The sequence below is a fragment of the Monodon monoceros genome, unplaced genomic scaffold, assembly GCF_005190385.1.
Source record: "Monodon monoceros isolate NGI ecotype Baffin Bay Population unplaced genomic scaffold, NGI_Narwhal_1 Super_Scaffold_21, whole genome shotgun sequence".
In the NCBI taxonomy this organism is placed as follows: Eukaryota; Metazoa; Chordata; class Mammalia; order Artiodactyla; family Monodontidae; genus Monodon; species Monodon monoceros.
Window position 1 is genome coordinate 107,942,637 of NW_021703778.1, and position 20,734 is coordinate 107,963,370.

Consider the following 20,734-nt stretch of genomic DNA (forward strand, 5'->3'; position numbering starts at 1 on the left):
AGCTCCTTTAAGCAGCACTCTTAATCACCTCTCCTCGCGCACCAGGAAACAAAGAGGGAAGAAAAAGTCTCTTGCCTCTTTGGCAGGTCCTGACTTTTTCCTGGACTCCCTCCCGGCTAGCCGTGGCGCACTAGCCCCTTCAGGCTGTGTTCACGCTGCCAACCTCAGTCCTCTCCCTGCGATTCGACCGAAGCCCAAGCCTCAGCTCCCAGCCCCAACCCATCCCGGTGGGTGAGCAGACAAGCCTCTTGGGCTGGTGAGTGCTGCCCAGCACCGCTCCTCTGTGTGGGGATCTCTCCACTTTGCCCTCTGCACCCCTGTTGCTGCGCTCTGCTCTGTGGCCCCGAAGCTCCCCCCTCTGCCTCCCTCAGTCTCCGCCCGCGAAGGGGCTTCCTAGTGTGTGGAAACCTTTCCTCCTTCACGGCTCCCTCCCACTGGTGCAGGTCCCATCACTATTCTTTTGTCTCTGTTTTTTCTTTTTTCTTTTGCCCTACCCAACTATGTGGGGAGTTTCTTGCCTTTTGGGATGTTTTAGGTCTTCTGCCAGTGTTCAGTGGGTGTTGTATAGGAGCAGTTCCATGTGTAGATGTATTTCTGATGTATTTGTGGGGAGGAAGGTGATCTCTGCATCTTACTCTTCCACCATCTTCTCAAATCCCCCTAAAAGCTGCCTCTTTGAGAAGATAAACAAAATTGATAAACCGTTAGCCAGACTCATCAAGAAAAAAAGGGAGAAGACTTAAATTAACAGGATTAGAAATGAAAAAGGAGAAGTAACAAGTGACATTTCAGAAATACAAAGGATCATGAGAGATTACTACAAGAAAGTATATGCCAATAAAGTGGTCAACCTGGATAAAATGGACAAATTCTTAGAAAAGCACAACACTCCAAGACTGAACTAGGAAGAAATACAAATTATGAACAGACCAATCACAAGCTCTGAAACGGAAACGCTGATTAAAAATCTTCAACAAACAAAAGCCCAGGATCAGATGGCTTCACAGGCGAATTCTATCAAACATTTAGAGAAGAGCTAACACCTATCCTTCTCAAACTCCTCCAAAATATAGCAGAGGGAGGAACACTCCTAAAGTCATCCTATGAGGCCACTATCACCCTGATACCAAAACCAGACAAAGATGCCACAAAGAAAGAAAACTACAGGCCATTATCATGATGAACATAGATGCAAAAATCCTCAACAAAATAGTAGCAAACAGAATCCAACAGCACATTAAAAGAATCATACACCATGATCAAGTGGGGTTTATCCCAGGAGTGCAAGGATTCTTCAATATATGGAAATCAATCAATGTGATATACCATATTAACAAATGGAAGGATAAAAACCATATGATCATCTCAATAGATGCAGAGAAAGCTTGTGACAAAATTTAACACCCATGTATGATAAAAACCCTCTAGACGGTAGGCATAGAGGTAGCTTAGCTCAACCTAATAAAGGCCGAAAATGACAAACCCACAGCCAACATCGTCCTCAATGGTGAAAAACTGAAACCATTTCCACTAAGATCAGGAACAAGACAAGGTTGCCCACTCTCACCACTATTATTCAACCTAGTTTTGGAAGTTTTAGCCACAGCAATCGGAGATGAAAAAGAAATAAAAGGAATCCAAATCGGAAAAGAAGTAGTGAAGCTGTCACTGTCTTCAGGTGACATGATAGTATACATAGAGAATCCTAAAGATGCCACCAGAAAACTATTTGAGGTAATCAATGAATTTGGGAAAATAGCAGGATACAAAATTAATACACAGAAATCTCTTGCCTTCCTATACACTAATGATGAAAAATCTGAAAGAGAAATTAAAGAAACACTCCCATTTACCATTGCAACAAAAAGAATAAAATACCTAGGACTAAACGTACCTAAGGAGACAAAAGAGCTGTATTGAGAAAATTGTAAGACACTGATGAAAGAAATTAAAGATGATACTAATAGTTGGAGACATATACCATGTTCTTAGATTGGCAGAGTCAACATTGTATAAATGACTCTTCTACCCAAAGCAATCTACAGATTCAATGCAATCCCTATCAAACTACCAATGCCATTTTTCACAGAACTAGAACAAAAAATTTCACAATTTGTATGGAAACACAAGAGACTCCAAATAGCCAAAGCAATCTTGAGAACGAAAAACGTGCTGGAGGAATCAGGCTCCTGGACTTCAGACTATACTATAAAGGTACAGTAATCAAGACAGTATGGTACTGGCCCTGAAACAGAAATATAGATCAGTGGAAGAGGATAGAAAGCCCAGAGATAAACCCACACATCTATGGTTACCTTATCTTTGATAAAGGAGGCAAGAATATACAATGGAGTAAAGACAGCCTTTTCTATAAGTGGTGCCAGGAAAACTGGACAGCTACATGTAAAAGGATGAAATTAGAACACTCCCTAACACCATACACAAAAATAAACTCAAAATGGATTAAAGGCCTAAATGTAAGGCCAGATACTATACCAGTCTTAGAGGAAAGCATTGGCAGAACACTCTATGACATATATCACAGCAAGATCCTTTTTGACCCATCTCCTAGAGAAATGGAAATAAAAACAAATAAACAAATGGGACCTAATGAAACTTTAAAGCTTTTGCACAGCAAAGGAGACCACAAACAAGATAAAAAGACAGCCCTCAGAATGGGAGAAAATATTTGCAAACTAAGCAACTGACAAAGGATTAATCTCCAAAATATTCAAGCAGTTCATGCAGCTGAATATGAAAAAAACAAACAGCCCTATCAAATAATGGGCAGAAGACCTAAATAGACATTTCTCCAAAGAAGATATACACATTATCAACAAACACATGAAAGGATGCTCAACATCACTAATCATTAGAGAAACGCAAACCAAAACAACAATGAGGTATTATCTCACACCAGTCAGAATGGGTATCATCAAAAATATACAATAAATGCTGGAGAGGGTGTGGAGAAAAGGGAACCCTCTTGCACTGTTGGTGGAATGTAATTTGATACAGCCATTATGGAGAACAGTATGGAGGTGCCTTAAAAAACTAAAAATATAATTACCCAATGACCCAGCAATCCCAGTATTGGGCATATACCTTGAGAAGACCAGAATTCAAAAAGAGTCATGTACCACAATGTTCATTGCAGCACAATTTACAATAGCCAGGACATGGAAGCAACCTAAGTGTCCATTGACAAATGAATGGATAAAGAAGATGTGGCACATATGCACAATGGAATATTACTCAGCCATAAAAGGAAACGAAATTGTTATTTGTAGTTAGGTGGATGGACCTAGAGTTTTTTGTACAGAGTGAAGCAAGTCAGAACAAAAAATACCGTATGCTAACACATATATATGGAATCTAAAAAAAAAAAAAAACGTGGTTCTGATGAACCCAGGGGCAGGACAGTAATAAAGACGCAGATGTAGAGTATGGACTTAAGGACATGGGGTTGGGGAATGGTAAGCTAGGACGAAGTGAGAGAGTATCATTGATATACATACACTACCAAATGTAAAGTAGATAGCTAGTGGGAAGGATCTGCATAGCACAGGGAGGTCAGCTCAGGGCTTTCTGACCACCTATAGGGGTAGGATAGGGAGTGTGGGAGGGAGACGCAAGAGGGATTGGATATGGGGATATATGTATATGTATAGGTGATTCACTTTGTTATACAGCAGCAACTAACACAACAATGTAAAGCAATTATACTCCAATAAAGGTGTTAAAAATATTTTCATTCATAGGCTATGCAGACAGAATAAGCCTTTTTAAGACCACTATCTCTCCTGTCTGCTGGAGTTTAAGCTCCATCAGACCATATCTCTGACATTCACTGATGTTTTACCAGGGCCTATCCCAGTCTTTAGCACCTAGGGGTCATAAAGTAAATTTTTGTCTAATGAGTGTGTGAATGAATACTCTCATGAATTGGAATTTTGGTGTATACCAATATGGGGCAAGAGTAATATGGTGTAAACTTTGAAGAATATCCTTGGGTTTAAAAAGTGGAAGAAGGGCTTCCCTGGTGGCGCAGTGGTTGAGAGTCCGCCTGCCGATGCAGGGGACACGGGTTCGTGCCCCGGTCCGGGAGGATCCCATGTGCCGCGGAGCGGCTGGGCCCGTGAGCCATGGCCGCTGAGCCTGCGCGTCCGGAGCCTGTGCTCCGTAATGGAAGAGGCCACGGCAGTAAGAGGCCCGTGTACCGCAAAAAGAAATAAAAAATAAAAAGTTGAAGAAGAATTTAGAATCTATCAGGACAGACTTGATTGTTGCTATTATTATTATTTATCAACATTGATAATTTTTTTGCCAAATCCTTGGTGAATGTATACTGGATGATATCACATTTTATATCAACTATAGATTTTAATATAGATTGATGTTTATGATAATTTTATAATAAACTTCATATAGATCATAAAAAAAGATACAAATAGCTTCAGAAATACAGGGTACCTGGGAACAAACCTAACAAAGAAAATGTACAATTTTCAAGAGGAAAAGAATTCTAAAATTTTATTGAAAGATTTTCAAAATGTCAATAATTGGAAAACAAATGATGTTCATGGAGAGGAAGACTAAATTTTTTAAAAATCTCAGTTCCTTCTAATAGTCTTGCAAATCCAGTCAGAAGTCCACTTGTCAAAATTGATGACCAAGTTGAATATACAAATTATAAAGGTGAGTAAAGGGCCTGTGAATAGGTAAGACACTCTTGAAGAGAGAGAAAACACAGGGGACTTGCGCTGCCAGATACGGGGACTTATTATAAAACTGCAGTATATGCCCCCTGTTTGGTATTGGCTCAAGGATAGACAGATAAACTAGTAGAATCAAATAGATAGTCCAGAAACAGACTTATATATATATGGAAATCTGATTTATGACAAGGCTAGCATTGCAGACTATTGATGGTAGGACAATTTATTATCCACGTGCAAATAAAGTAGTGGATCCTCACACTACACACACAAATTAATTTCAGATGGTTTAAGGACTTAGATGTAAAATGCAAAACTATGAAGGTTTAGAAGACAATATAAGATCTCAATGACTGTATTAGTAAAGGCTTTCTTAAACAAGACCCAATAAGGATAGACCATAAAGGAAGAAACTGATTAATTTGATTACATAAAAAGTAAAAACTTCTGTTATTCAAAAGACATTATAAAGGGACAGAACAGCAGAGCCTTGTTCAAGATGATGAAGTCAAATGCCTAGTGCATTTGATTAATGTATTTGATATTTGCACAACTAGAAAATAGGAAGAATTTGCTAATAAATACATAGAAAATGAAGGAAACACATACACACATGCTGTGCAAAGATCTTCTTATCAGTTCAGGGAGAGAAAGGAAAAATAGTATTGTGTGCTATATTGCTCACCTATTAATAACATTTACATGATGTCTAATAAAAATGGTGATATAATTGCATTGGGAAGATGGGTGCATAAAAAGTATGCCTGTGTTTGTGAAAAAGAGCTAAATAATATGTCATGAGATAACTAAAAATTGTCAAACTCTTGGTTTGGTAGATTAGCTAATTGTATCAACATTAATTTCCTGGTTGTGATAATTGTACTATGGTTATATAAAATATTAACATTAGGGAGAGCTAGGTGAAGGGTATATGAGGACTCTGGCTATACTTGCAACTTTCTGTAAGCCTAAGATTAATTCATCATAAGAAGTTAAAGAAATCAACTAATAGTTGTTGGCTCTGGGGAGTAAGAAATGTGACAGTGCTGGGGGATTATTGACATTTGGTAATAATTTTTATAGCACTACTTGACTTTTTAATTGGTATGCATTTGTTATTGGAGAAAATGGAAAGTAGAAAATTGTGCAGAGCCCAATGGAGGAAAGTTATTTCTCTGTAAATTTAACTTGGATGCTTTGGAAAGAATTGACAAAGTTAGTTACATGGAAAAGAATATTGCTATCAAATTATCTATGAGGGAGATTGAGCTTGTTAGTTTAGTCAGAAGTTAAAGAGGGAAACCATTAAAAAGTATACACTTAAACATTTTATTTTAGCTTGGAACCTAAAAATGCATACTTATTCATCAATCTTTTAATGAAGGGCCATAGCTTTTTGTGTGTGTAGGGAATCCAGTGAGTAGAGTTCAGTAATGGATTTCTTATATAAACCATGCCTGTATGCTTTATCATAATTTTAAATTTCAGTCTCTTTAAAGAGAAAAAACCTAAAGAACATATGATAAAACCTATCTACCTCCATACTTCTTTTCATCTTGTAAAACCAAAACACCCTATCCATTAAACAATAGCTCTCCATTGCTACTTTCCCCTGCCTCTGGCAACCACCATTCTACTTTCTGTCTCTATCATTTCGACTACTTTCAGTATCTCATATAAGGGGATCATACAGTATTTCTCTTTTTGTGTCTGACTTATTTTACTTAGCAGTGTTCTCGTGGTTCATCCATGTTGTAGCATATGTCAGAATTTTCTTCCTTTTTAAGGCTGAATGATATTCCATTGCATATCTATACCACGTTTAGCTTATCCATTCATTCATTAAAGGACCCTTGGGTTGTTTCCACATTTTAGGTATTGTGAGTAATGCTGCTGTGAACATGAGTGTACAAATATCTCTTCAAGACACTGATACCCTTCAATCCTTTTTTCATCCCTGCTTTCAATTCCACCAAGAAGTGGAATTGCTGGATTGTATGGTAATTCTATTTTTAATTTTTTGAGGAACTCATATTATTTTCCATAACATTTCCATTTTACATTCCCATGAACAGTGCACAAGGGTTGCCATTTGTCTCTATTCTTGCCAACTGTTGTTATTTCCTGTGGTTTTTTTTTTTTTTATGGCAGCCATCCTAATAGTGTGAGGTGGCCTCACATTGTAATTTTGATTCACATTTCCTTAATGATCATTGATGTTGAACATTTTTTCATGTGCTTATTGGCCATTTGTATATCTTCCTTGGAGAAATGTCTATTCACTTCCTTTGCCCAGTTTTGAATTTTGTTGTTGTTGTTGAGTTTTAAGAGTTCTCTCTATATTCTATTCTGGGTATTAATCTCTATAAGATATATGATTTACAAATATTTTCTCCCATTCTTTGGGTTGCCTTTTCACTCTGTTGATATTATCTCCTGATGCACAGCGTTTAAAACCTTTCATGAACTCCAGTTTGTCTATTGTTGCTTTTGTTGCCTATGTCTTTGGTGTGTATCCAAGAAATGCTTGCCAAATCCAATGACATGAAGCTCTTGCCCTATGTTTTCTTCTAAGAGCTTTATAGTTTTAGCTGTTACATTTAGGCCTTTGATCCATTTTGAGTTAATTTTTTGTCTGTGGTGTTAAGTAAGGGTCCAACTTCATTCTTTTGCATGTGGATATACAGTTTTCCCAGCTTTCCCCCCAGTGAATGATCTTGGCCTCTCTGTGAAAAAATCGTTTGACTGTGTATGTGAGGGTTTATTTCTGGTCTCTCTATTCTGTTTCATTGGTCTATATGTCTGCCTTTATGCCAGTACCACATTGTTTTGATTGCTGTAGCTTTGTAGTAAGCTTTGAAATAAGGAAGTATGAGTCCTCAAGCTGTGTTCTTCTCTTTCAAGATTGATTTGCATATTTGGGATCCTTTGAGATACCATATGAATTTTAGGATGGATTTTTTATTTCTGCAAGAAATATTACCTTGATAGGGATTTTGATAGGGATTGCATTGAATCTGTAGGTGGCTTTGGGTAGTATTGACATTTTAATATTAAGTTTTCCAGTTAATGAACATGGCATATGTTTTCATTTGTTTATGTCTTCTTTCATTTCTTTCAGCAGTGTTTTGTAGTTTGCATTTTGCAAGTCTTTTACCTCCTTAAGTAAATTCCAAAGTATTTATTCTTTTTGATGCTGTTATAAATGGGATTTTCATAATTTCCTTTTCAGATTGTTCATTGTTAGTATATAGAAATGAACTGATTTTTGTATTTTGGCTTTGTATCCTCTACTTTACCAGATTTATTTATTAGCTCTAATAGTTTTTTGTGGAACCTTCAGGGTTTTATATATAAGATCATAACATCTGTGAAAAGAGAAAACTTTACTTCTTCCTTTCCAATTTGGATGCTGTTTATTTCTTTTTCTTGCCTCATTGCTCTGGCTATAACTTTCAGTATTATGTTGAATAAAAGTGGCAAAAGTGGGCATCCTTATCTTGTTCCTGATCCTAGAGGAAAAACGTTCAGTCTTTTACTATTGAGTATGATGCTTGCTGTGGGTTTTTCACATTTGGCTTTTATTATGTTGAAATACAAAATAGAGTTTGTTACTTTTTATGGATTCTTATACTTTTCAAAAATTTCAAGTAAAGAAAAGAAATAACTGTGTGTTTGTGTTTGCAAATATACATGTATACACATACTAGATAAGCATATGTATATAATTTATTTATTGATATATATGAATAAACCTGGTGGACAAAATTACTTATTGAGGTTATTTTTTAGAACATTTGAAAATAGTAGATGAAGTGTTTCTTAATAAAACTATATCCCATCTTTTTTTAGATGTTGCACCCATTGGGTGTATTAGTTGTATGCTTGGTATAATGTTTAAACTGTTGCAAATTGAGGTGAATTAGTTGGAAGTGAAAGACTAGCAATATGAGTAGCTTATTTATATTTTTAATTTGACACTCTTTGATAAGAAAACAGGCAATATGTTTATGTTTAATGATATTCTTCTAAAAGATGTTTTTTTTCTTATTTCAGGTAACTTAATGCGGCCTCTTTTGAATTATGGTATTGCTTGGTGAGCATATCTTTTTTACTTTATGTTACTTTTCAGAATAACATTAACTTATATAAATTAGTTGTATTTTTGGTTTCCCATTGCAGTATGTCCATGGGCTTCCTGATTGAAGAGACTGCACCCATTGTTTGGAGAGGCCTTATGGTAATGTCAGCCATTGAGAAACTGTTGAGGCAGGTAAGAAAATTGCATTAAGCATCATTTTATTATCGGCACACTGTGGTTAATATTTTCTGATTGGAGAGTTGTTAAAATTTGCAGTCAGGTTTGAGATGTTTTGCAAAAGAACCCAGTCAATATACTGAATTTATAATGAGGTGTGTGGCGCCAAGACCAACTTTCACTGTCACATGATTGAATCTTTCCTGTTGCTTATTAGTACTAAAATCTAATGTCTTATTTTATATTATTCTGTTTTTCTGTTCAGACTCTGTTGAGTCTACATCAAGGCAAGGAAATTTATTTTATAAGTAATCTGCCTTCTTTAGATTTATGGTTAATTTCGTAGTGGCCAATATTGAGTTATAAGGGCAGTGTAGAAATTCCTTAGATGTAGAAAAAATTCTGTAAACCACAGTGCTTATGATTAAAATTGCTTCATAACAAAATGAAGTTTTATTTTACTCTGAGTACATATGGCTACATATTTATTTATATAGTATCTGTCCAATCAACTTGAATTTGTCCTTAAGGCAAAGAACAGTTGATTGGATAATCTAAAAATATCAGATGAGCTCTATGTTATTTATAGGAATAAATTTTATTTTTTCTTAGTAACTGTGAATTTATAGTTAATTGTGTTCTAGGTAAATATTATGAGTACTTTGGATTTTCTCCACTGACTTATAACAATTACGCCTTATTTATTCATGTTTTACTTTGGGTCAGGCACCATGCCATAGGCTGGCAGTTCTAATCACACATATTCCTATATTCATTTCCAGTTGTGAAAGTAAGTAGATATAATATGTCTTGAACTCTGAAACTCTTCTTTTTTCATTGTAACATCTTGTCTTTTTTCTGCTGCTTGAGTTCTGATAAATGTGCTCTTTGATCTTTGGTCCCAGAATCCTCCTATCTTCTCAGCACATTTAAGTCTCTTGGCTGCATTTCTTCCTCTTTCACACTCAGATCCCATAGTTGGTTATTTCAGTTATACTCCTGACCCCATCCATTCCAGTTCCTTTGTGATCTTGACCTTTATTTCTGTGGATTAAGCCAGGATTTTTTTTTCTTTAAGGAAATTCTAAAACAATATTTATTCAGTTTATAATTAAAGTTAGAGTCAATGGAAATTTGGAAACACCAGAAGGAGAATTTTGATTTTAATATTGTCAACTGAAAAAATTGTGCAACCTGTAAGTTGAGAATTATGTTTTATTTGGCGAACAAAACTGAGGACTTCATCCCAGGATGCAGTCTCTCAGGTAACTCTAAGGGACTGCTTCGAAGAGGTAAGGGAGGGGCCAGGATATATAAGAGTTTTTGCAGCAAAGACAGGTAGTCAGAACATCAAAAGATTACTGTCAATTTAAGAAAATTACATATCTCAAGTTAAGGAATTTAGCACTTGTCTATGTATGGGAGGATACAAGAGTTTGGGCTCATTGAAATCATTCCTTTGATATCTGGGGCCCTCAGTTATCTGGGGCCAGTATCCTGTGCTTTCTCATTCTGAGTTTCCTCAGGGTACACCATCAGGGGTGGCTGCAGCAGCTGACTGCTAGATGGGGGGCATTCTGTTTCTATCCTGAGTTCCCTCAGGGCTCAGGGAGGCGGTAATGTGATGGCTTGATGGCTGCAACATCCTTGTTTACTGATATGGCAGGCAACATTTTCTCATTGACAATATTTCCCGCCTCCTATGTTAGTGTTAGAATTCTCAACAGGAAATGATTCAGAATTCCTCCTAAGTCTTTATGGATGGCCACAAGAAGATGGAAGTACTTCCGCTTTCCACAGTGATCAGACACTTAGAGATCCAAGTCAGTGAGAAGAGACACAGAAGTCCAGGCCAAGGGTTGGTGTTCCTAGCTCAGAGATGTAGAATCCCCATAGCCCGTGCCCAGCAAGGGGTGAGCAAGTTCTCTCTTTTCTGTCCTTTTTAAATCTCAGGGATCCTTTTAAATCTCAGATTCCAACAGGTGACAAAAGCATCTGCAAATGAGCCCCTGAGCCTGGAAGAGAGAGAGCAAGTGTGTAACTGCCCTCAGGAGAGGGGCAAAGGGAGTTTCCCACAGAATGAGATTAAACCTGACAGTTCAAATAATTAGGCTGCAGAAAGACTGCACCTGAAGCTCACACTTAGATTTAGTACCTGCTTTTATAAACAAAGAAAACTTTTTGAGACCAGAGGTGAGAAGATCAAAAGTCTGAAGGAACCAGAAGTATATTATTTTTTTATTTTGTGGGGTGTTGGGGAAGGGGAGAGGAGGCAGGATGCCAATTCTGTATTCTCAGTGTCCCACCATAACCCAGCCTTTTGTATCTACTGCTGAATACTGTTGGAGAATGTAGAATACTTGTGTTAATTGCCCGCATCATACATTTTTGATTTCTGAGTTTAGCCAGGCTCTCAGCACTTCAATCATCTGATTTAATTCATTATTCTTTTAACATTTATTAAATGCTTAGCTTAAAAAATATTTAGAGGGCTTCCCTGGTGGCGCAGTGGTTGAGAGTCTGCCTGCCGATGCAGGGGACACGGGTTCGTGCCCCGGTCCGGGAAGATCCCACATGCCGCGGAGCGGCTGGGCCCGTGAGCCATGGCCGCTGAGCCTGCGCGTCCGGAGCCTGTGCTCCGCAACGGGAGAGGCCACAACAGTGAGAGGCCCGCGTACCACACACACACACAAAATATATATATATATATATATATTTAGGGAATTTGGTAGTTTGGCAGAGGACCTATTGGAGATGTGGCGATTTGACTTGCTGGCACATAAATCATATAAAAGTTACAGTTTATTCTGACAAGTGCTGAAGATACATTTTTAGCAAACATACTACAAAATATCAGAATGAATATCAGGGGCGAGAAAATGAATTTTATTCATTTAAAACTTATTTTATTGGGATACTTAGAGGATACCTAGAGTATCCTCTAGGATATTAGGATATTGGCCTGCATGTTTGCCATACAGCCTTTTGTAAAGTTGCTTCTGTCATCTGCACATTTTAATAGGAGCTGAAAGCTGATATTTTTGGATCATACCGTGACCAGTGCTAATCATCTGAGCTATTAATTAAGGAGTGTTTTGTTTTAGTTTTTGTTTTGCTATAGAAAGCAGACCAGCATTTGGTAAATTTAACATCCTTTGTGAAAATATAGTAGCTGGATAGATGCTCTATATAGCAGTGGATTGTGGAGGGTACCTGGTTCATTGGCTGATTAAAAAAACTGAATATAACACATATGTAGTATGTAGAAGAAGGTACAGATCATAAGTGTCCAGATAGATGGATTATCCCAAAGTGAAAACACCTTTATACTCAGCATTCAGGACAAGATAAATGGAATACCAATGTTCCAGAAGCTCTTCTCCTGTCCCTTCCCAGTTACTATCTTGTGGGGAGATGATAAATACTTGTGGTAGGTCTGCCATCTTGAACTGGAATCTTTTTTAAAGTTTTTTTCCCTCTTTCTTTTAATTTATTGAGTTAAACTTATACATATAATAGGATTCACAGATCTTATATGTGGAGTTCAGTGATTTTTGATAAACATATATGACTGTGTAACCATACCCCAATCAAGATAGAGGACATTTCCATGCCCCTAGAAAGTTTCCTTGGACTCTCTTGTAGTCAGTCCCACACCCATAGGCCATGATTGTTGTGATTTCTGTCACCATAAATGAGTTTTACATAAATGAGTTTTACATGTTCTTATACTTCATATAAAGGGAACCTTATAGTATAGAGCCTTTTGTATCTGGTTTCTCTTTCTTAGTCTAATGCTTTTGAAGTCATCCTTGTTGCACGTATCAGTAGCTGAGTCCTTTTTATTGCTGAGTAGTATTCCTTTGCATGAATATAACCTAATATTGTTTTAGCTGTTCTTCTGTTGATAGACGTTTAGGTAGTCTCCAGTTTTGGGCCATTATGAATAATGCTGCTATAAATACTTGTACAAGTGTTCATAAGAGTTCCAGTTGTTTCACATCTTTGTCAATGTTTGGTGTGGTCATTCTGTTCACTGGTGGGTATAAAATGATATCCTCTGATGGTTTTAATTTGTGCTTCCCTTATGGTCAGTGATTTTAAGCCCCTTTTCATGTGCTGTATCTTCTTTCATGAAGTGTATGTTCAAGTCTTTCACTCTTTTTTTTTTTGGCTCATTTTTCTTCTTGTACTTGAGTTGGAAGAGTTTTAATATATTCTGGTTATGAGTCCATTGTCAGGTACATGTATTGGGAATATTTCTCCCAGTCTGTGGCTTGCCTTGTGATGAGCTGAAGTTTTAAATTTTCGTGAAACCCAATTTATCCCCCCCCCCCAATTTTTTTTTTTCTTAATGCTTAGTACTTTTTCTGCCCTCTCTAAGAAAATCTTTGCCTGTCTACCCCAAGGTTGATATTCTCATGTATATTTTTACCTTTAAGATTTATAGGTCTGGCTTGTGTATCAGGAATTAAGTTTTTTGTATGAAGTGAGATAATGATCAAGGTTTATATTTTTTCATAGTTGTGTCATAATAGGAAATATATTTATTCTTTGTCCTTGGGTCCTGACACAAAGCTCCTAAAACCCTTGGAATTTCCTGAGTGATAGGATTGTCCTTTGTCATTCATAAGGAGCCTCGTTTTGAGCACACCTGCTAGTTCATGCTAGTGAGGTGACTTGGGGTAGGACCCCTAGATAGCCTCAGGATGGGACTGGTCACCAGCAAGGCCAAGTATTTAGAGGGTTAGAACTTTCAGCCTCTCCTACTGACCTCTGGGAATGGGAAGGGAGGTGGGCTGCAGATTAAACTCTATGAAAATTCTTGAACAACAAGATTCGATGAGCTTCTGGGTTGTAAAACACATCCACATGCTGGGTGGGTTGTGTACTCTAGTTCCATGGGGACAGAAGCTCCTGTGCTCAGGGCCCTTCTGAACCTTGTATTTACCTCTTCATCTGGCTGTTCATCTGTATCCTTTATAATACCCTTTATAATAAAATGGTAAATGTAAGTAAACATTTTTCTGAGTTCTGTGAGCTGCTGTAGTAAAATACAGGCAACCTCAGATATTGTGGGTTTGGTTCCAGACCACCGCAGTGAAGGGAATATCACAATAAAGCAGTTGCATAAACTTTTTTGTTTCCCAGTGCACATGAGAGTTACGTTTCCATTATACTGTAGTCTATAAAGTGTGCAATAGCATTATGTCTAAAAAGAAAAAACGTACATACCTTAATTAAAATATACTTTCTTGCTAAAAAGTGTTAACTATCATCTGAGCCTTCAGCAAGTCATAATCTTTTTGCAATAGTAACATGAAAGATCAGTGATCACAGATCACAATAACAAATATGATAATAATGAAAAAGTTTGAAATATTGCAAGGATTACCAAAATGTGACACAGAGACACAGTGAGTAAATGCTCACTTGGAAAAATGGTCCTGATAGACATGCTTGATGCAGGGTTGCCACAAACCTTCAATTTGTAAAAGATGCAATATCTGTGAAGTGTGATACAATGAGGTATGCTTTCAGTTGAACCTGAGGAGGGGGTCATGTGAACCTTACATTTATAGCCAGTCAGCCCAGAAGCACGTGTAATAGCCTGGACTTGTGATTGGCATCTGAATTGGGTGAAGTCTTGTGGGACTAAGCCCTTAACGTATGGGATCTGATGCTATCTCCAGGTAGATAGTGTCAGAATTGACTTAATTGCTTGGCGGTGTTGGAAAACACACATTATAATAGTTTAATTGTTCTAGCACTTTGTTTAAAAGACTTCCCTTTCCCTATTGAATTGACTTGATACATTAGACAAAAATCAATTAAGCATATGTGTATGGGTCTATCTCTGGACACTGTGTTGTGTTCCATGAATAGTTTTATCCTTAGAGTAGAACCATACTCTCTTGATGATTGAAGCTGTATAGAAGGCTTAATATCAGAAAGTGAGAGTCCTCCAACTTTGTTTTTTCTTAAGATTGTTTTGACTATTCTAGGTTCTTTTACATTTCTGTATAAATTTTATATTCAACTTACCAATTTGTGTAGAAACGCATGTTGGTATTTTCATTAGGATAGTATCGAACTATCAGTATAGATCCGTTTTGGGTGAATCGAGATCCTGACAACATTGAGTCTTCTAACCCTGAGCATGGTATGTTTCTACATTTATTTAGATTTTCTTTAATTTCTTGGAGTAATATTATATAGTTTTCAGTGTATAGGTCTTGTAATTCATTTGTTAGATTTATCTTAAGTGTTCTTTGATGTTGTAAATGGAATTTTTTTGGGGTGTTTAATTTCAAATTGTTTACAGTTAGCACATAGTACATATACTATTGATTTTTGTATATTAACCTTGTATTCATGATTTTTCCAAATTTGTTTTCAAGTAGTTATTTAGTAGCTTTCTTGGTACCTTGTATGCACATGATTATATTGTCTGCAAGTAAAACAGCTTCATTTCTTTCTTTCCAATCTATTCTTTTCATTTTGTTTTCTTGTCTTCTTATTGAACTGGCTAGTACTATCAGTACAGTGTTGAACAGAAAAGATGAAAGCAGACATGCTAGTCTTCATCCAGATTTTTTTTCTTATTTGATGATATTTATTCTCTTTACCAAGATGTACAATAAAAGGGAAATCTCACATCTAGTGACATTAACATTAAATATTTCTTCATTAAGAAAGATGATAGCAATTGGTTCAAGTTGGCAGAGTAGAAGGATGTGTTCTCACTTCCTCTTGTGAGAACACTGGAATCACAACTAACTGCTGAACAATCATAAACAGGAAAACACTGGAACTCACCCAAAAAGATACCCCACATCCAAAGACAAAGGAGAAGACACAATGAGATGGTAGGAGGGGTGTAATCACAATAAAATCAAATCCCATAACTGCTGGTGGGTGACTCACAAACTGGAGAACACTTATACCACAGAAGTCCAAGAACTGGAGTGAAGGTTCTGAGCCCCACGTCAGGCTTCCGAACCTGGGGGCCCGGCAACAGGAGGAGGAATTCCTAGAGAATCAGACTTTGAAGGCTGGTGGGATTTGATTGCAGGACTTTGACAGGACTGGGGGAAACAGAGACTGCACTCTTGGAGGGCACACACAAAGTAGTGTGGGCACCAGGACCCAGGGGAAGGAGCAGTGACCCCATAGAGACTGAACCAGAGCTACCTGCTAGTGTTGGAGGGTCGCCTGCAGAGGGGGGAGGTGGCTCTGTCTCACCGTAAGGACAAGGACACTGGCAGCAGAAGTTCTGGGAAGTACTCCTTGGCGTGAGCCCTCCCAGAGTCTGCCATTAGCCCCACCAAAGAGCCTGGGTAGGCTCCAGGTTGGGGTCGCCTCAGGCCAAACAACCAACAGGGAGGGGACCCAGCCCTACCCATCAGCAGACAAGTGGATTAAAGTTTTACTGAGCTCTGCCCACCTGAGCAACAGCCAGATCTACCCACCACCAGTCCCTCCCGTCAGGAAACTTGCAGAAGCCGCTTAGATAGCCTCATCCACAGGAGCAGACAGCAGAAGCAAGAAGAACTACAGGCCTGCAGCCTGTGGAACAAAAACCACATTCACAGAAAGATAGACAAGATGAAAAGGCAGAGGGCTATGTACCAGATGAAGGAACAAGATAAAAATCCCAGAAAACCAAATGAAGTGGAGATAGGCGACCTTCCAGAAAAAGAATTCAGAATAATGATAGTGAAGATGATCCAGGACCTCAGAAAAGAATGGAGGCAAAGATTGAGAATATGCAAGAAATGTTTAACAAAGATCTAGAAGAATTAAAGAACAAACAAACAGAGATGAACAATATAGTAACTGAATTGAGAAGTACAGTAGAAGGAATCAATAGCAGAATAACTGAGGCAAAAGAACGGATAACTGACCTGGAAGTCAGAATGGTGGAATTCACTGCTGCAGAACAGAATAAAGAAAAAAGAATGAAAAGAAATGAAGACAGCCTAAGAGACCTCTGGGACAACATTAAAGGCAATAACATTCACAATATAGGGGTCCCAGAAGGAGAAGAGAGAGAGAAAGGACCTGAGAAAATATTTGAAGAGATTATAGTCAAAAGTTCCCTAACATGGGAAAGGAAATAGCCACCCAAGTCCAGGAAGTGCAGAGAGTCCCATACAGGACAAACCCAAGTAGAAACATGCCGAGACACATAGTAACCAAATTGGAAAGAATTAAAGACAAAGAAAAATTATTGAAAGCAGCAAGGGAAAAATGACAAATAACATACAAGGGAACTCCCATAAGATTAACAGCTGATTTCTCAGCAGAAACTCTGCAAGCCAGAAGGGAGTGACATGATATATTTAAAGTGATGAAAGGGAAGAACTTACAACCAAGATTATTCTACAACCAGCCTACAACCTACAACCAAGATTATCTCATTCAGGTACAATGGAGAAATCGAAAGCTTTACAGACAAGCAAAAGCTGAGAGAATTCAGCACCACCAAACCAGCTCTACAACAAATGCTAAAGGAACTTCTCTAAGTGGGAAACACAAGAGAAGAGAAGGGCCTACAAAAACAAACGGAAAACAATTAAGAAAATGGTAATAGGAACATACATATCAATAATTACCTTAAACGTGAATGGAGTAAATGTTCCAACCAAAAGACACAGGTTTGCTGAATGGATACAAAAAAAGACCCATATATATGGTGTCTACAAGAGACCTACTTCAGACCTAAGGACACATACAGACTGAAAGTGAGGGGACAGAAAAAGATATTCCATGCAAATGGAAATCAAAAGATACCTGGAGTAGCAATACTCACATCAGATAAAATAGACTTTAAAATAAAGTATGTTACAAGAGACAAGGACACTACATAATGATCAAGGGATCAATCCAGGAAGAAGATAAACAATTATAAATATATATGCACCCAACAGAGGAGCACCTCAATACATAAGGCAACTGCTAACAGCTATAAAAGAGGAAATTGACAGTAACACAGTAATATTGGGGGAGTTTAACACCTCACTTATACCAATGGACGGATCATCCAAACAGAAAATTAATAAGGAAACAGAAGTGTTAAATGACACAATAGACCAGACAGATTTAATTGATATTTATAGGACATTCCATCCAAAAACAGCAGATTACACTTTCTTCTCAAGTGCGTACGGAACCTTCTCCAGAAGAGATCACATCTTGGGTCACAAATCAAGCCTAGGTAAATTTAAGAAAACTGAAATATCAAGCATCTTTTCTGACCACAATGCTAAGAGATTAGAATTCAGTTACAGGGAAAAAAACACAAACACATGGAGGCTAAACAATACTTTACTAAATAACCAAGTGATCACTGAAGAAATCAAAAAGGAAATAAAAAAATACCTAGAGACAAATGACAATGAAAACACGATGATCCAAAACCTATGGGATTCAGCAAAAGCAGTTCTAAGAGGGTAATTTATAGATATACAAGCCTACTTCAAGAAAGAAGTAAAATTTCAAATAAACAATCTAACCTTACACCTAAAGGAACTAGAGAAAGAAGACCAAACTAAACCGAAAGTTAGCAGAAGGAAAGAAATCATAAAGATCAGAGCAGAAATAAATGAAATAGAAACAAAGAAAATAATAGCAAAGATCAATAAAACTAAAAGCTGGTTCTTTTAGAAGAATAAACAAAATTGATAACCATTAGACAGACTCATCAAGTAAAAGAGGGAGAGGACTCAAATAAAATTAGAAATGAAAAAGGAGAAGTTACAATGGACACTGCAGAAATGCAAAGCATCCTAAGAGACTATGACAAGCAACTCCATGCCAATAAAATGGACAACCTGGAAGAAATGGACAAATTCTTAGAAAGGTATAACTTTCCAAGACTGAACCAGGAAGAAATAGAAAATATGAACAGACCAATCACAAGTAATGAAATGGAAAGTGTGATTAAAAATCTTCCAACAAACAAAAGTCCAGGACCAGGTGGCTTCACAGGTGAATTCTATCAAACATTTAGAGAAGAGCTAACACCCGTTCTTCTCAAACTCTTCCAAAAAATTGCATACGAAGGAACACCCCCAAACTCATTCTATGAGGCCACCATCACCCTGATACCAAAACCAGACAAAGATATCAGAAAAAAAGAAAATTACAGACCAATATCACTGATGAATATAGATGCAAAAATCTTCAACAAAATACTAGCAAACAGAATCCAACAACACATTAAAAGGATCATGATCAGTGGGATTTATCCCAGGGATGCAAGGATTCTTCAATATATGCAAATCAATCAATGTGATACACCATATTAACAAATTGAAGAATAAAACCATATGATCATCTCAATAGATGCAGAAAAAGCTTTTGACAAAATTCAACACCCATTTATGATAAAAACTCCAGGAAATGGGCAGAGACGGAACCTACCTCAGCATAATAAAGTCCATATATGACAAACCCACAGCAAACATCATTCTCAATGGGGAAAAACTGAAAGCATTTCCTCTAAGATCAGGAAAAGGACAAGGATGTCCTATTTCACCACTATTATTCAACATAGTTTTGGAAGTCCTAGCCACAGCAATCAGAGAAGAAAAAGAAATAAAAGGAATACAAATTGGAAAAGAAGAAGTAAAACTGTCACTGTTTGCAGATGACATGATTCTATACATAGAGAATCCTAAAGATGCTACCAGAAAACTACTAGAGCTAATCAATGAATTTGGTAAAGTAGCAGGATACAAACTTAATGCACAGAAATCTCTTGCATTCCTATACACTAATGATGAAAACTCTGAAAGAGAAATTAAGGAAACACTCCCATTTACCGTTGCAACAAAAAGAATAAAATACCTTGGAATAAACCTACCTAGGGAGCAAAAGATCTGTATGCAGAAAACTATAAGACACTGTTGAGAGAAATTAAAGATGATTCCAACAGATGGAGAGATATACCATGTTCTTGGATTGGAAGAATCAATACTGTGAAAATGACTATACGACCCAAAGCAATCTACAGGTTCAATGCAATCCCTATCAAATTACCAATGCTATTTTTTACAGAACTGGAACAAAAAATCTTAAAATTTGTATGGAGACACAAAAGACCCCAAATAGGCAAATCAGTCTTGAGGGAAAAAAACGGAGCTGGAGGAATTAGACTCCCGGACTTCAGACTGTACTACAAAGCTACAGTAATCAAGACAGTATGGTGCTGGCACAAAAACAGAAATATAGATCAGTTGAACAGGATAGAAAGCCCAGAGATAAACCCACGCACCTATGGTCAACTAATCTATGACAAAGGAGAGAAGGATATACAATGGAGAAAAGACAGTCTCTTCAATTAGTGGTGCTGGGAAAACTGGGCAGCCACATGTAAAAGAATGAAATAGAACAATCCCTAACACCATACAGAGAAATAAACTCAAAATGGATTAGAGACCTAAATGGAAGACCAGACAGTGTAAAACTCTTAGAGGAAAACATAGGAAGAACACTCTTTGACATAAATCATAGCAAGATCTTTTTTGATCCACCTCCTAGAGTAATGGAAATAAAAACAAAAATAAACGAATGGAACCTAATGAAACTTAAAACCTTTTGCACAGCAAAGGAAAGCATTAAGAAGACGAAAAGACAACCCTCAAAATGGGAGAAAATATTTGCAAACGAATCAGTGGACAAAGGATTAGTCTCCAAAATATATAAACAGCTTATGCAGCTGAATATCAAAAAAACAAACAACCCAAACCAA

General features: G+C 37.2%; 1 protein-coding gene across 4 annotated transcripts in view; it reads left to right on the top strand.

Annotated features, from left to right (window-relative positions):
* The window catches only part of NUBPL (nucleotide binding protein like), a 253,697-nt gene that overhangs the window by 95,790 nt on the left and 137,173 nt on the right, over window positions 1-20,734 (top strand). For all 4 annotated transcript variants that reach the window (XM_029238233.1, XM_029238237.1, XM_029238234.1 and 1 more), the window contains 2 exons: window positions 8,775-8,814; window positions 8,901-8,991. In XM_029238233.1, the coding sequence (XP_029094066.1) occupies window positions 8,775-8,814; window positions 8,901-8,991 (131 nt within the window). The remainder of the gene's footprint in view (window positions 1-8,774; window positions 8,815-8,900; window positions 8,992-20,734) is intronic.